The sequence below is a fragment of the Lotus japonicus genome, chromosome 6 (assembly GCF_012489685.1).
Source record: "Lotus japonicus ecotype B-129 chromosome 6, LjGifu_v1.2".
NCBI classification, from domain to species: Eukaryota; Viridiplantae; Streptophyta; class Magnoliopsida; order Fabales; family Fabaceae; genus Lotus; species Lotus japonicus.
This window is the reverse complement of record NC_080046.1, coordinates 55,562,132-55,573,761: the sequence shown is the minus strand read 5'-3', so window position 1 is coordinate 55,573,761 and position 11,630 is coordinate 55,562,132. Positions and strand designations below refer to the sequence as shown.

Below are 11,630 nucleotides of genomic sequence, written 5' to 3'. Positions count from 1 at the left end.
TATCGGTCTTGTAGTGATGTTATCATGTTAGTTAGAGTAGTTAGTTTTATTAGTTATACTCTGTTGTGTAGTGATGTTGTCAATCCAGCTTCTATTATTCTGATTCACATAAGAACTCTTGCACGCAAGCTGAGCACTTAGATTAGTATTTAGTAGTTCAATCTCATCACCACCTTTTCCACAATCACTTAGATTAGTATTTGTTCATTCTCTAAAATCTTAATAGAAACACATTTTAAACCTTCAGTTTTGATAAGCAAAACCATGTAGATAGACAGTTCCCAAAACTAGTTATTGAAAGATAGGGATTATATAGACCAGTGTAGCCATTGTTTTTCTTAATAGTTTATGTTTCTATATAACAATATTTTTAATATTGCTGCTACATAATATCAAATTAATCTTCTAAGTTGGAAAGATAAGGATAGACTTGCATGATGCAGATGCAGTCAAAACTACCCCACGGGTTGTTTCATTCCAATCGACCCTGTTCTCACTAGCATATTTAGTTTCATGGTGAAATTATCTAGAATCACTTCTAGTTAGAAGCTATAAGTAGCTTCAATGTAAACGTGTCTTAGATTCTGTGCAAAACCCCTCAATCACTTCTTTGATCCATCATATTCAACATGAATAATTGTAACCTGCCTAGAAGATTAACTAAGGCTGCATGGATTCAATTCCACAACTTGGTGAAACACAGGATCGATTAACTAAAAGGTTTGATTTTGATACATGATGAAAGACTCAACCAAGATCAGTGATGTTTATAAACCAGTTAAAAAAAAGGAGAGAAAGCAGGTAAATTGAATTTACAGAAATTAAAGCATTACATGAAAAACCTTATGAATTATTGTCTTATAATAGCATCCATACATGATACAACTAAGAACCAAATATACCTAAGGAAATTCCACCATCTAATATAAACAGGATTCAATCACTGATTCCTTCATGATCAAACATTTTCATCCCATGAAACATAGCTAAACATAGTCCATTCTTAAAAATCATCATTGGAGAACGAATTCACAGTTAGATCATGCAAACTAAAATCATGATCCACTAGCAAGCCACCAGAGACATCATCCATCCTAGTAGTAGTGCTAGGCCTTGAGTAACCACTCTGCTGCTCTTGCAGTTGATGATAAATCTGGTTGTTGTTTCTTGTGCTTGAAGGTTGCATTATCCTAGTTTCTGTGTTGTGTTGAATCTGGTGTCTGCTGCCTTGTTGGAAGTTTAAGGTAATAGGCCCTTTATAGAGTGATGGTGATGGCATGGTTGTGGTGCTAGGGCACCCTGTAAATTGCTGCACTAGTGCCCTAAAATTGGTGGTGTTGGCATTGAGGAGTGTGGTTGGGGTTTTCTTAGAAGATCTAGACCTCCTTCTTATTGGTTTGGATAAACTCCCCTTTGGAGACAGTGAATTGGTTGGGCTCAAGATGGTGTTTTCTGATGGGATGGTGGGAGTGGAGTTTGGTGGAGGTAGAGCATGAACAGAGCCATTCATGTGAGGTTGCTGCTGATAGAATTGCATCTGCATCTGCATCTGCATCCACTGGTCTGTAGTAGCAGCAGTCATGGTGGTATCACTCATGTGGGTTTGGAAGTAGGTAGGGGGAAATGTGAGGATCAGGTATAGTGACATGAACCTTGATTTAAAAGAAAGAGTGAAGCTTTGTTTGTATTGTGTATGTAGGGCTTGGTCAAAGTTAAAATGTCCAATTTTGACTATTCTTTGATAGAGATGGGGGAGAAACTTAAAGCCAAAGAATAGTGTGCTTCCAGGAAATAACATGTTAGTATTTATCAAGGACAAGTTTATCTTCACACACTATATTCACCCCCACTTCGTGAAAGTAGAAAGAAAACGGACAAAAATGAGTGATGTGATGTGAAATATGATAGAAATAAACGAAAGAAATAGAAAAAGAAATTAGTAGAAATGAGAAGAAAGAAAAAATAGAGTGTGAATATATTAAAACTCATCTATTAGTGACGAAATGAAAAATCAGTGTTGGCATCATATTCGGACTCCTTGTTTGTTATGTTGGAGCTTCTGAGGTGGTATTAGTGTCCTTGGTCAGAAAATTGTGTACTGTAGAGTTGAAAATGATAAGATCCATGTGCTCTCAGCCACCCACCCACCCTCCCTTCTTATTCATGTTTTTTTGTTTTATTACTATAGAACCGGGAATTTTAAGACTAATTTTTTTTAAGCTCTGAGATTATATTAAGTGAGTAAGTTTTTCTCAATAAATCTTTCTCCACGCGCTGCTTAGGAATCAAATCCTCGACTAAATATTTTAGCAGTTGAACTATTTACCAATTGTGTTGAAACTTATGTTGGGAAATCATAAAGAAATTAAGAGCAAGAGCATAATTGACAAAACAATGATATAACATGGAAAACTCCAAATTAGAGAAAACGACAATAGCTATCAAAACCGACAACTAGAGCTGGGCGAATTGGCCCGCGCCCGCGGGCCGGCCCGCTTAACCCGCAGCCCGCGCGGGCTGTGGCCCGGTGATTGGTTGCCCGTTTAAAAGCGGGCCTACGCGGTCTGGCCCGCTTAACCCGCGAGTTCATGCGGGTTGAACCGCGGTTTTGCGGGCTGGACCGCATTACAAAGGAAAAAAATTTAAGTCATTTATTTGACAACTTTTGAGAAAAAAATTGACAACTTTGGAAAAAAAAATCAGTTTATTTTTTAATTTAGGCGTTTATAAGGTTTTTAATGAAAAAAATATTTTTAATTTAGTTTTAAATTTCATTTTTATTATTTTTTAATTTGGCTTGTGGCCCGCGGGCCAGCCCGCTTATCCGCGGGGCGGGGGCGGACCGGCGTAATAGAGGCCCGTTTAAATGCGGGCCTACGCGGTGCGGGCCTACGCGGTGCGGGCTTACGCGGGGCGGGCCTATGCGGGGCGGTCTAACCGCATACCCAGCTCTACCGACAACCAATGAAAAGTATTATGTGAATATTATTAAACACATAAACTTCATTATATGGCTCTACTAGTATACCCTCACACTCTTTAAAGCAAATATTGAAACAACATCTAACAGTACTCTTAAATAAAAGCACAAAAGAGCAAAAAAAAACCACAAATATCAAATTTAAATTGTTTTTCAACTGTGGTACATGTGATCCCTTCACCACTCTAGATAATGCCCTTCACCACTCTAGATAATGTCGGGCTTTTCCAAAATGTTTTCCTTAACCTCTTTCTTCCTTCATCAACATTAGCAATATAAGACTTACATTACAATTAACCGCAATAACTTATTAGTTCTTGCTCATTCAAATTTTTATTGTAGATTTGATTTTTTGACAAGGTACGTTGCATGTACACCTCACTTTTTACTCCATTTTTATTTTCTCGGTAGAGAATAATATGACTTTTAACATTTTATTTTTGTGGCGATTTTTAACAGTCACAAATTAAATTGTAGTGGAAAAAAATCAACTTTTTTCATTTGTGCCGTCAAAAACCACAATAAAATAAGATGTTAAAAGTGATTTTTCAATTTTTTCTGTTTCTTATTATACCAAATTCTTGATTTTTGAAATTCATTACTTTCATCTTTTCTCATTTTAATTGTTTTCATCTTTTCTCTTCCTTTCTCATTTTAATTGTCTGCACCCCTATGAGTGGTGGAAGAATAATTAATCTTCCAGTTTTCACGCTAGCTATAGGCATGACCATGTAAGATACTTGTTAGTTGTCGCTAAGTATTTCAAGTTGAGATCCCACGTGTTTTACTGAGAGAATGGTCAGTGTCAAACAACTGATCTATAGACGACAATTGCAATGCAATGCAATCCAATCCAAGTCTTTGTTGACCATATTTAATTGAATGACTAGGTATATATACTTCCAAACATCTCTCTCTAATATATATTTATTTAAAAGCTGTTCACATTTAGTAGAATATATTATCAGAAATTCAGAATCATTATCGGTGATAATTAAAGTTGTTTTTCTATAAGTTTAAGGATGACCTTTTCAAAAAAAAAAAAAAGGATGACAACTGTTTATTTTATTTTATTTTATTGAAAGGAAGATGACAACTTTTTATTGAACTTGCATACAGTATCACAGAAGAATATAATTCCCTTTCGTAGTACTTTGAAAAATGGAATATAACCATTTGTTTAGTTATGTTTTTGAGTTACCCGGAAACCTGTCCCATGAACATTAACATAGCAAGCTATCTCGCCTAGAAGATATACATATAATTAATTATGTCACTAATGCAAGTGAATGTTGTGGCCGAGGGAGGGGACTCACCCAAACCATGGCCTCCAATGCTTTTCAATTTTGGTTTTCTTACATGTTACTACATGAGTTGTATAAATCGTTGTAGGCCTACCATATTTTTTGTTCTTGACCCCTCCTTGATCTTGGCTCCTTTAGTCTCAAATTCCGATCTCCGTCACTGAGTGAATGTAAAATGTATTTGGGATTTAAGTAATGAAGTTTTTGAAGATTTGCCAATAACCTAGAACATGTATTTGGGTAGAGGAAGGGAAATCTGATTTGGTGTAACGCAATTTACATGAAATTCAATTATTGACTGACTAGCTGCTTTCTTAATTCTTCTTGGTTGTTGACTCCTGATAGTCCAAAACACCATTGAGTAATGAGTACGGATACAAATTAGTCTTCATTCACATTGCTATTTTCTGTGGGAAAAGGAAAAGTACTATCTGGTAGCATTGTTGACTCAATGAAGTACTTCTTATTCACTCATATTTTGGAATATAGCAACCACAGTAGAAGTACTCAAGGTAAAATGTGAATGATACACAGATAATAGAAATCCAAGCACCATTCAATTATGTTGAATCTATATCTTCATTCATATTTTCAACATTCTTTGGATCATTTTTTATTCGCGAAACAAAAATATTTAATCAATCACAAAAATTATCATGGTTTGGCATCCCTTGAGCTCCAATATTGCAGTATGGATAGTAAGTATCATTAGCCAAAAATATAGAATTAAGATTTTATGTTTAAAAGTTGCACAAGTAAAACCATGAAAGGTTAAAATATGAAGGGTTATGTTAAGAGCTGATAAAACCATTAACAAAACCGTAGCACATCCTTGCATTGGGACATATCCAATGGCAAGGATGGATGAAGCCTGAAGGCACTCAGTGCCCCTTAGCAACACCTTAATGTTTGGAAAAGGTAAAATCATTATCAAAATAAGCTAAATTAGTTCCGTCTTCAAATATCAATAGATTAATATAAATATATAATGATGCACTTCAAACTAAATAAAAGATAAATATACTCTTCATTACTATGTTTCAGTTAGAAACAAACTTTACATGAACCGTGTCCCGAATAATTAAACCTAGGTTCCGCGTGAAACAGGACAAGTTTCAGCAACCTAATTTACTTTGCTTCTTGATTTACACATTACCATGAGCACAATCTATGGGTGCAGGAACTAAAGGAGCATACACACAACTAAATTACAAGCTACCAGCAAAGTCATTTAACCCTTAAAAGCTAAAACCTATTAATTTTCATTCCTTTTGTGTTACTCTACAAGTATTTCAAGTACTGCAGTAAGTCTAGGTCTTCTATATCTTTTAAGAAGCAAAGAAGAGCATACTACACTTACAGAAGAGAGAGCCATGCATGCACCAGAAACCCAGGGTGGCAGCTTGATCCCCAAAGAAGGATATAAAACCCCAGCGGCAACTGGTATAGCCACAACGTTGTAAGCCATTGCAAATACATAATTCAACCGGATGCGAGAAAAGGTTTTCCGGGAAAGATCAATAGCTGTGATCACATCTTCCAAGTTATTCCTCATCAACACAAAGTTAGCAGCTTCTATTGCAACGTCAGTTCCAGCCCCGATTGCCATGCCAACATCAGCAGCAGCTAATGCAGGAGAATCATTGATACCATCACCCACCATTGCAACCAAGCTTCCATCTTTTTGGAATGAGCGTACAATGTCAGCCTTTCCCGCAGGCATAACCTCTGCCTTAACATCTCGGATGCCAACCTGCCAAACAATATGTTTATTGTCATGAGTTTGAAACCATCATCATTTTCTATTCCACAAAATTCATGTCTCCATTCACCTATTTGTATGTATTAATTTTTCTTTAAACAGATAATTGGTGATTCACAACAGAGCTTAAGAAACTGGTATTAATTATCACAAATTGAAAACCATAAATTTCTTTCAACTATTACTATTGAAGTTATCGATCAGAAAATCAACTGTAAGCCTGCTTAGAAACACAATATCAGATATACGCCAGCTCATGATTTTCTTCCATTCATGGCTTTTGGCCATGCCTGACCTCAATTCTATTTAATTGCCCTAAAAAGACACCAAAACTACAATAAAACATGCATGTTACTGGTCTTCTTTGCACAAACAAAAGTCAGGTGTTGGATATTGATACTAGAACTCTTAAAATATACACTAATAGTTACCAGAAGACTAGGTTTTAAGAGTCAACATAATAATAATAATAATAATAATAATAATAATAATAATAATTGTACACAGACCTCCTTTGCGACAGCACGAGCTGTTCTCCAGTTATCTCCTGTAACCATAACAGGTATGACACCCATTTTCTGGAGGCCCTCTATAACTACACAAGCTTCTCTCTTCAGTGGGTCCGCAACCCCTAAAACTCCAATTAATATATCATCATAGGCTACCAGTATCCCTGTTTGTGCATTTTGTTCCAGCTCAACCACAAAATTTTCCACTTCCGTTGAAATATCTATACCATTTTCCACCATCAGCTTCCTATTACCAACCTGTTAAGGACATACTGCCTTTGATAAGAAACTCCTTGCAAAATATAAAGCAAATTCCACAATAATAAGAGATCAAGACAGCCAAATTACACTAGTTTAAAGACACTACCAAGATACGCTTCCCATCTATAAGGCATTGGACACCTCTTCCTGGGAGAGCAGAGAAGTCTGAGACATCAAAAAGCCACCCAGACTTCACATCATTCAGGGTATCAGTTGTAGCTGAAGAGTCATCAAAGAAATGAAAATGGCGTGCATATGCTAATATCGCTCTTGCCAGTGGGTGTTCACTGCTAGCCTGCATCATAACAAATAAAACGAAATAGAAAAAGTTATTATTGGCTCCTCTAAAATAGAAGGTGAAATTTTCTGACAGCCAAACATACAAGAAGAAATGCTAAATCTACTCTATTCATGTTCCTCATGCCATAACAGCATTCGAGAAGTTAAACTCTCTGATAAGAAGAGGGGAGGAAATATGAAAAATTTCCCACATAAGTCATCCATTGCTTCACCTGAATGACTGAATCTAAGCTATGAACCATATATGTGACAGTATTATAAAGAGGCAATTAGAAATTTTAAAGGGACAAGAGATCGAAAATCACCTCAGCAGAAGCCACCAATGTGAGAAATTCCCCACGTTGCATTCCAGTGAATACCTTGGCAGTAGTAACAGAGGCTTTTCCCTGAGTTAGAGTACCAGTTTTATCAAATATCACATGCTTCACCATCTGAGCCCTTTCCAAGGCATCTCCTCCTTTAATTAATACTCCATTGTTAGCCCCAACCCCTGTCGCCACCATGACAGCGGTTGGGGTTGCCAAGCCAAGTGCACAGGGACATGCAATAACCACTACAGATATTGAGAACATTAGGGCAAAAACAAAGTGATTTCCATTTTCTGGAAGCCATTCTTCTGGGTAAGCTCCAATAGAGCCAGCAATATACCTATATATAGATAATAAACCGAAAATTATGAGAAAATCAGGAATGAGCATTCCATTCACATTAGAAACAAACTTTATCATTATGCCAGAACCAGATAAGATGATCTTACCAACCCAATAATGTCAATAATGCTAACGAAACAACTGTAGGAACAAATATACTTGCCACCTGCAAGCCAAGAGAATGACACGAGAGTTCATATCTAATATTTCTTCAATTATATATTGACCAATCAACCACTTAATGTAATGGAATCTACAAAAAAGATGACTACTTTTAGAAAATGACGACCCAGCAAAAAACATGCCCAGTATTCAGGAAGAAAGCCAAAAGTTGGAACAAGTGGATTACTTAACTCCCTTTTTTCAGCAATCAGATGAGAGCCCTCAAAAGATTACCCTAATTCTGCAAGGTTAACCAGATTTACAGAAAAAGCAGCCAAGGAACAGACCAAATGCAGAACGGTTGCTACTCAAGGTATCTTTATTAGCGAAAGCATTTTAAATTCTGTAAGCTTTGTTTATACATACATACATACATATATCAATATCTACATGGGAAAATCTAACTTAAAATAACAATTGTGATTCACAATAACAAGAATTGTAATTTTTCAGAAAAGATCAAATTATGCAGTAGTCAACTGACAAGTGCCAGGTCATCTCGAAACATGAAATATTTCGCAGAACTGCAGAAGTGTTTGACAAGCTAAAACTTTTTTTTACCACAGGAGAATGCAATTTCATTCTGTACAGAAATGCATGCACCATGAAAGTAACTCCAGTAAAACATAAAGGTTACGCAAAGTGATATGAAGTTCAACAAAACCACGACCAAAATACTTACATAATCAGCAAACTTCTGAATGGGAGCTTTGGACATCTGGGCCGTCTCAACCAAACTAATTATCTGACTCAAAACTGTATCGGATCCTACTTTGCTAGCTTGAATGTGAAGGACGCCGTGCAAATTTATTGTACCTCCAATAACAGAAGCACCCACCTCCTTCAAAACAGGTGCAGATTCGCCCGTTACCATGCTCTCATTTGCATAACTTGAGCCCCACGTAACGATACCATCTGCAGGAATCTTCGTGCCAGGAAGAACTTTCAATGTGTCACCAGGTTGAACAAGCAAAGAATCAATTTCCCTTTCTTCAATAGATTTACCACCTAGAAAATCAAGAAACATTTCGTTATTGTAGTCAATGAATTGATGAAATCTAGAACTTGACAAATCCAGTAAACTTCATCGAAGATTTTTGACCTAAATATAAGATAAATCGAAGCCAAATATGATCCACATCCTTTTTATTATGAAAAGAAGGCACATAAAATTAAAGTGTTAAGCACCTTTATCTTTGACAACTAATAAAGCTGTTGGAGGAGCAAGTTCTACTAATTTCTTGATGGCATCAGATGTCTTTCCCTTAGCAAGGGATTCCAAATACTTGCCCAACAATACAAATGTTATAAGCATAGCACTTGTTTCAAAGTAAGTTGGGGACCAAAATCCAGTAAGAGCGCCATATAGAAGAGCACAAACAGAATAAACATAAGACGCAGTAGTGCCCACAGCAATCAGGACATCCATGTTTGTTGAACCATTTCTAAGAGCCCTGCCAGCTGCAATGTAAAAGCGCTTCCCAATCACAAATTGGATGACACTCACCAATGCCCATTTCAACCAATCATCCATGAGGAAAGGGCCACATCTCCAAAGTAACAAGGAATATATTAATGGTATATGAGGACAAACTACCTTCATCAAGAAGAGAGGGATCTGCCAAACGCATCAAGAAAAAGTAAATTCAAAAGATCAAACAAGAACCTAAAAACATACGGGTAGTATAGTAGTAGACTCTCAAATTTTAACAATTATTATATGACCTAAGATTAAAGAAATACTCACACTAAGAAACAGACTGGAGAGAAAGAGTCGAAACATAGTGGAGGTCTCTTCAACATCTTTGAAAGCCATCCTTGTATACGGGCTTCTAACATGTAATTTAAACTTTCCATTGCTTCCCCCCTGGATCCCATCAACCAAGGATCTAGAACTGAGAACTTCAGGGTCGAACAGAACATCTAGTACACCTGATCTCTGGTCAAAACGGAACTGTCTTACTCCTTTCATGCTACTAAGCATGCCTTCTAAAACCTGTGCATCTATCAAACTGTACACACCAACAACCTCTAAAATTATTTTATCCTGCTCATTGCTCTGTACAAATGCCGCCTCGAAACCAGAATCCTCGATTGCATTGACTATATCATCTTTACTAATTACACTGGGGTCATACTCAACTTCTCCTAATGAAGTAGCCAAGGCTACCTCAGCTCTTTTGACCCCTGGAATATTTCTCAAAATACCTTCGACGGAATTCACACAGGCTGCACATGTCATACCTCCAATTGTGAACTGTCCCACCAGGGTTCTATGTGGAACCTTTCCAGAGGTACTAGATTCAGGTAATATATCTGCTTCAAACCCTGCATCTTCAATAGCATTTTTAATGTCTTCATCCTGCAATATGACAAGTTTCAGAACATAACTCAATACCCATCAAATACAAGTTCTAGTACTAAATCATACAAACCACTGAAAAAGACTTCTATTAGAATATAATATAAAATCATTCATGTAACTCTTACCCAATAGCTTAAACTTTTGGGATAATTGGTTAACATGGAATCAGAGCATGGTTTTATATTATATTCTAACACGCCTCTCATGCAAGAGCCTACTTGGGCTTGAAGCGTGGATAATGCATAGGCCCACCTACCATGTGTTTAAATTCCACATTTTATTAGAGCATTTATAACCACAAGGTCTAGAGTTCGATCCTTGCTGTCCCCATACCGAATAAAAAGTGGAATTTAAGCACATGGTAGGTGGACCTTTGCATCAAGCCCATGTAGCCTCTTACTTGAAAGGGTGTGTTAGAATATAATATAAAATTATTCATGTAACCCTTACCCAAATAGCTTAAGCTTTTGGGATAATTGGTTACTTGACAACTCCAATTAACTACAACAACAAAATTCAAGCATGATTACTGGTTCAATGAGCACACATCTCTATAATGCATCAACACACATTAACCACCCCTTCATGATTGACCAAAATTGAAGAGAAAATCAAATAACTAAACACAGTTAAGGAAAAAAATTGATAACAGAAGTAATCAAAGACCCATCAATTGATAATAACCAAGTACTACAAAACTCAGTTAGCTAACACTAATTACCGCAAAACCACAAGGAAAGCATAAAAATTCACAAAGAAAGCACAAACCTTGAGCTGAGCCGGGTTGAAAACGACGTCGGCTTTGTTCTGTAGCAAGGCGACGGAGGCGGTAGAAACGCCGTCGAGGGATTTCAGAGCCGACTCAACGGAAGTGGAGCAAGCGGCGCATGTCATGCCGGAGACTCTGACCTGAATTCGCCGCATCGTGGCATCGTTTCGGTCGTAGGAGTCAAGGAGGCGCACGTCCTCTAGGTCGTCGGAATCGGAGTCATCGGCGGTGGTGGTCCGGCCGGCGGTGAGGGGAGTGAGCTGCAGGTCTTTGCCGGCGGGAGCCATGATGATGAGAGTGGAAAAATTGATAGTTTTAAAGAGGAAAATGAAAAAGTGAAGAAAAGAAAAGGGAACAAGAAAAAAGGAAGAAGAATTTTTTTCCCAAAAGGGACTATTCTTTAATCTTTTTACTATTTTTGCAGGCTTTTCTTGAAGGTGCATAATTGATTAATTAATATAAAGTGATCAATTCAATTTAAAGATAGATAGCACAATTTAATTTAATTGATTATCATAAAAGGATTTAAAATATAAAGCGATTAGAAGGCACAAATCAAGTTATTTAA

General features: G+C 36.9%; 2 protein-coding genes across 2 annotated transcripts; both read right to left on the bottom strand.

Moving 5' to 3' along the window:
* Window positions 1-829: 829 nt before the first annotated feature.
* On the bottom strand, window positions 830-1,664 carry LOC130723384 (uncharacterized). Its single transcript, XM_057574405.1, has one exon. It carries the CDS (start codon window positions 1,646-1,648, stop codon window positions 1,004-1,006), a length of 645 nt encoding a protein of 214 aa, XP_057430388.1. The 5' UTR covers window positions 1,649-1,664; the 3' UTR covers window positions 830-1,003.
* A 3,624-nt stretch (window positions 1,665-5,288) lies between these two features.
* Window positions 5,289-11,410, bottom strand: LOC130722715 (copper-transporting ATPase RAN1-like). The gene is made up of 9 exons (XM_057573537.1): window positions 11,062-11,410; window positions 9,676-10,290; window positions 9,117-9,546; window positions 8,611-8,936; window positions 7,874-7,932; window positions 7,422-7,764; window positions 6,923-7,111; window positions 6,556-6,813; window positions 5,289-6,037 (listed from the first exon to the last, which is right to left on the bottom strand). The coding sequence occupies exons 1-9, from the start codon at window positions 11,347-11,349 to the stop codon at window positions 5,561-5,563; spliced, it is 2,985 nt and encodes a 994-aa protein (XP_057429520.1). The 5' UTR covers window positions 11,350-11,410; the 3' UTR covers window positions 5,289-5,560.
* Between the last annotated feature and the right edge of the window lie 220 nt (window positions 11,411-11,630).